Source organism: Tetrao urogallus (genome assembly GCF_951394365.1).
Source record: "Tetrao urogallus genome assembly, chromosome: 5".
Classification (NCBI taxonomy): Eukaryota; Metazoa; Chordata; class Aves; order Galliformes; family Phasianidae; genus Tetrao; species Tetrao urogallus.
The window spans coordinates 24,757,217-24,759,921 of record NC_136818.1 but is presented as its reverse complement, the minus strand read 5'-3'; the positions used below and the strand labels follow the sequence as shown (position 1 = coordinate 24,759,921).

General features: G+C 46.1%; 1 protein-coding gene across 1 annotated transcript; it reads left to right on the top strand.

Moving 5' to 3' along the window:
• Window positions 1–946: 946 nt before the first annotated feature.
• LOC306946510 (uncharacterized protein) lies at window positions 947–2,107 on the top strand (the record flags this gene model as incomplete). The annotated part of the gene is made up of 1 exon (XM_079535556.1): window positions 947–2,107. The coding sequence occupies one exon, from the start codon at window positions 947–949 to the stop codon at window positions 2,105–2,107; it is 1,161 nt and encodes a 386-aa protein (XP_079391682.1).
• Between the last annotated feature and the right edge of the window lie 598 nt (window positions 2,108–2,705).

Sequence of the window (2,705 nt, the reverse complement as noted above, 5' to 3'; positions counted from 1 at the left end):
GTGACTCAAACAAGTGTTTCAGGCCAGTTACCATTGCTTGTGTTTTCTACCAGCAAGGGCTGTTTACCCAGAGAATTTGAAGCTGCTGCAGATTGCAGTTCTGGAGGATTCTTGTGGTGCTCTGAAGGCCAGGAAGATGATTAGTAAGCTTTCTGGACAGCTCTGTTAGGCCTTTCTCTCTGTGCTGCTGCTCCATATGCTGTCTTTTCTGCATGATACCAGCTGATAGTATCCCAGATATCCTCAGGATGATTGTGAGAATGCTGTGATAGGATGGTAGACCAAAAGTGTTCCAGAACTTCCCAAACCCACCTTTCGCACAGGTGTGTTCCTTCCATAGGCCTTCCAGTACTTCCTTCTATTGCTGCCAAGTTTGGCAGTTTGACACCATCCCTTGATCTTGTTGCATTCCTTAACCACTTACTGAAAGGCAGTACCTTGTAACTGGTTCTGATTTAGCAAGGTAAAAATGATTGTGAGTCTTTGGATGAAGACTTGTGGGGAGATACATGCAGGATGTTGTCTAACGTGTTTGTTTGCACCTTGGAGCTCTGAAGGTTTCTTGTCTTTAAGTGAGTTTAAAATGTATGTTATTAAACAGCTTACAGTTAGGAGGCTACAGAAGATTTAACCTTTTTCAACATAGTTTGTGTGTATTCTAAATGTTGAATATATAATCTGCATCTACGACGTAGATGACTTTTTTTCTCCTTCTGCATTAAATAATGGCCTGTCCCTTTATTTTAATAATAATTAAAACAACTTCACTGTGTTAATATTATCTTCTGTAAATATCAGAAAATCACTGATGAAATACGTGTTTTATTTTGTAGGAAGGGCTTGTAAAGTGAGCTGAGGATGAGATGGGTTTACCACAAAAGTCATGGCGCTCTCGGTATCTACATCATCAATGAGCTGCTGATAAACACAGCACGCACATCAGAGGATGGATGCGGAGGTGGACTGGGACTCTGAAAATAGCACTTGTGATACAGGTGAGGAGCTGTCAAATGATTCCAGAAAGAGCACTAAGGAGGTGGGCTACAAGTCTTGCCTCCAGGAGGAGGTGGGCATGAATTACTCACAGACGCTCAGTCCTTGTCGCAACTCTGCAAGACCATCAGATAAACAGGAACTTTCTACAGAGTTGCAGCGTGAAGACAAAGAAATCTATCAGACCTATTACCAGAAACAAGGTGAGAGTACAGCTGGGATATTTGTCCCCTCCAGTACCAACTTGGACCTGCAGCGCGAAGATAAAACCTCGCAGCGTGGTTCCTCTGAACACTCCAAGAGATCACGGAGAAGAGCACGTGGTGATAATGAAAATGCCCTTCTTGGTGGTGTGTTTGATGCAGAGCCTGCATCTGGGAAGGCTTTGTCCTATCGGTGCAAGAAGTGCGGTGCCTCTTTCCAGGGGCCGAGTGAGCTGCAGCAGCATAAGAGGACTCACCTCGTGGAAAACTCGTACCGCTGTCCTGTCTGTGCCAAAGAGTTCTTCCGTGCAGCAAACTTACGCATGCACAAGCTCATTCATAACAGTGACAGGCCACACAAGTGTCCAGAGTGTGACAAGGGTTTCATTCGCACGGCTGATGTCTGGAGGCACCTCCGCAATGTGCACAAGATAGAGCGCTCCATGGTGATCTTAGGCAACGGCATGGCTAGGAACCCATGGTCAATAGTGCACCGTAACCAGCACACTGTTGAGTACACCGATCAGCCTTGTGCAGACAACCACAAGGCTGAGGAAGAAGACTGTAAGCCTTACGCCTGCCCAACGTGCGGCAAAGGTTTCGATAAGCCAAACCTGCTTTCCAAACACAAAGTGATCCACCGGCAGGAGAAGCCCTATAAGTGTCAGGAATGTGGCATGGCGTTTGTCCAGCTGCTCAGGCTGAAAAGACACCAGCAGACTCACTCTGGGGTGCGTCCCTTCTATTGTGAGGAGTGCGGAGGGACGTTCACAAGGCTGGCCTCGCTCCAGCGCCACCAGCGCATCCACACCGGAGAGAAGCCCTACTCTTGTGATTACTGTGGGCATTCCTTCACCGAGTCAGGTACCCTACGGAGGCACGAGCGCACGCACAAGTTGGACAAATCTTAACTCTTTGTGATTGTAGGCTCTCAGGTTCTTACCTGAAGAAGCTTGAGAAAAGCACTCCACTGCATGCACTACAGCCAGCCCAGATTCACATCCCAGCAGCGGGAAGCACAGGAACTTGTGCTGGTAGAGCTTGCACTTTGCTGGTTTTAAACTGCCTTTGTGTGAATAATTTACTGAATTACCACTGAGTAACGAAACGTGAGACTTGTGAAGACTGAAATAGCTCACATGTGCTAGCATTGTGTCACTAGTGTGAATGGGAGGTGCATCTGCTTGAGCTTTTTGCAGGGATGCATGGGCTGTGAGAATTTTCTCTGCAGTCCTAGTCGCTGGACAAATTGGCTCTGCCCTCTGGAGTGTGATGACTGGTTGGCAGTGGCTTTGGAGATCTGTTGTTGCAGGTCTTTAAGTCAGAACAGTCCATAGTCATCCGTGTATCTGTTCTTACATTCTGCTGAGGTTTTCTTTCCATTATGTATTTTTATTTGGAAGAGAAGTATCATGTTTGTTATTTAAAAACAAAACAAAAAAACAACCCACCCACAAAACAATTCCTTAATAAACGCAACAGTTGTCAGCTGTATTGCATAAATGTTTC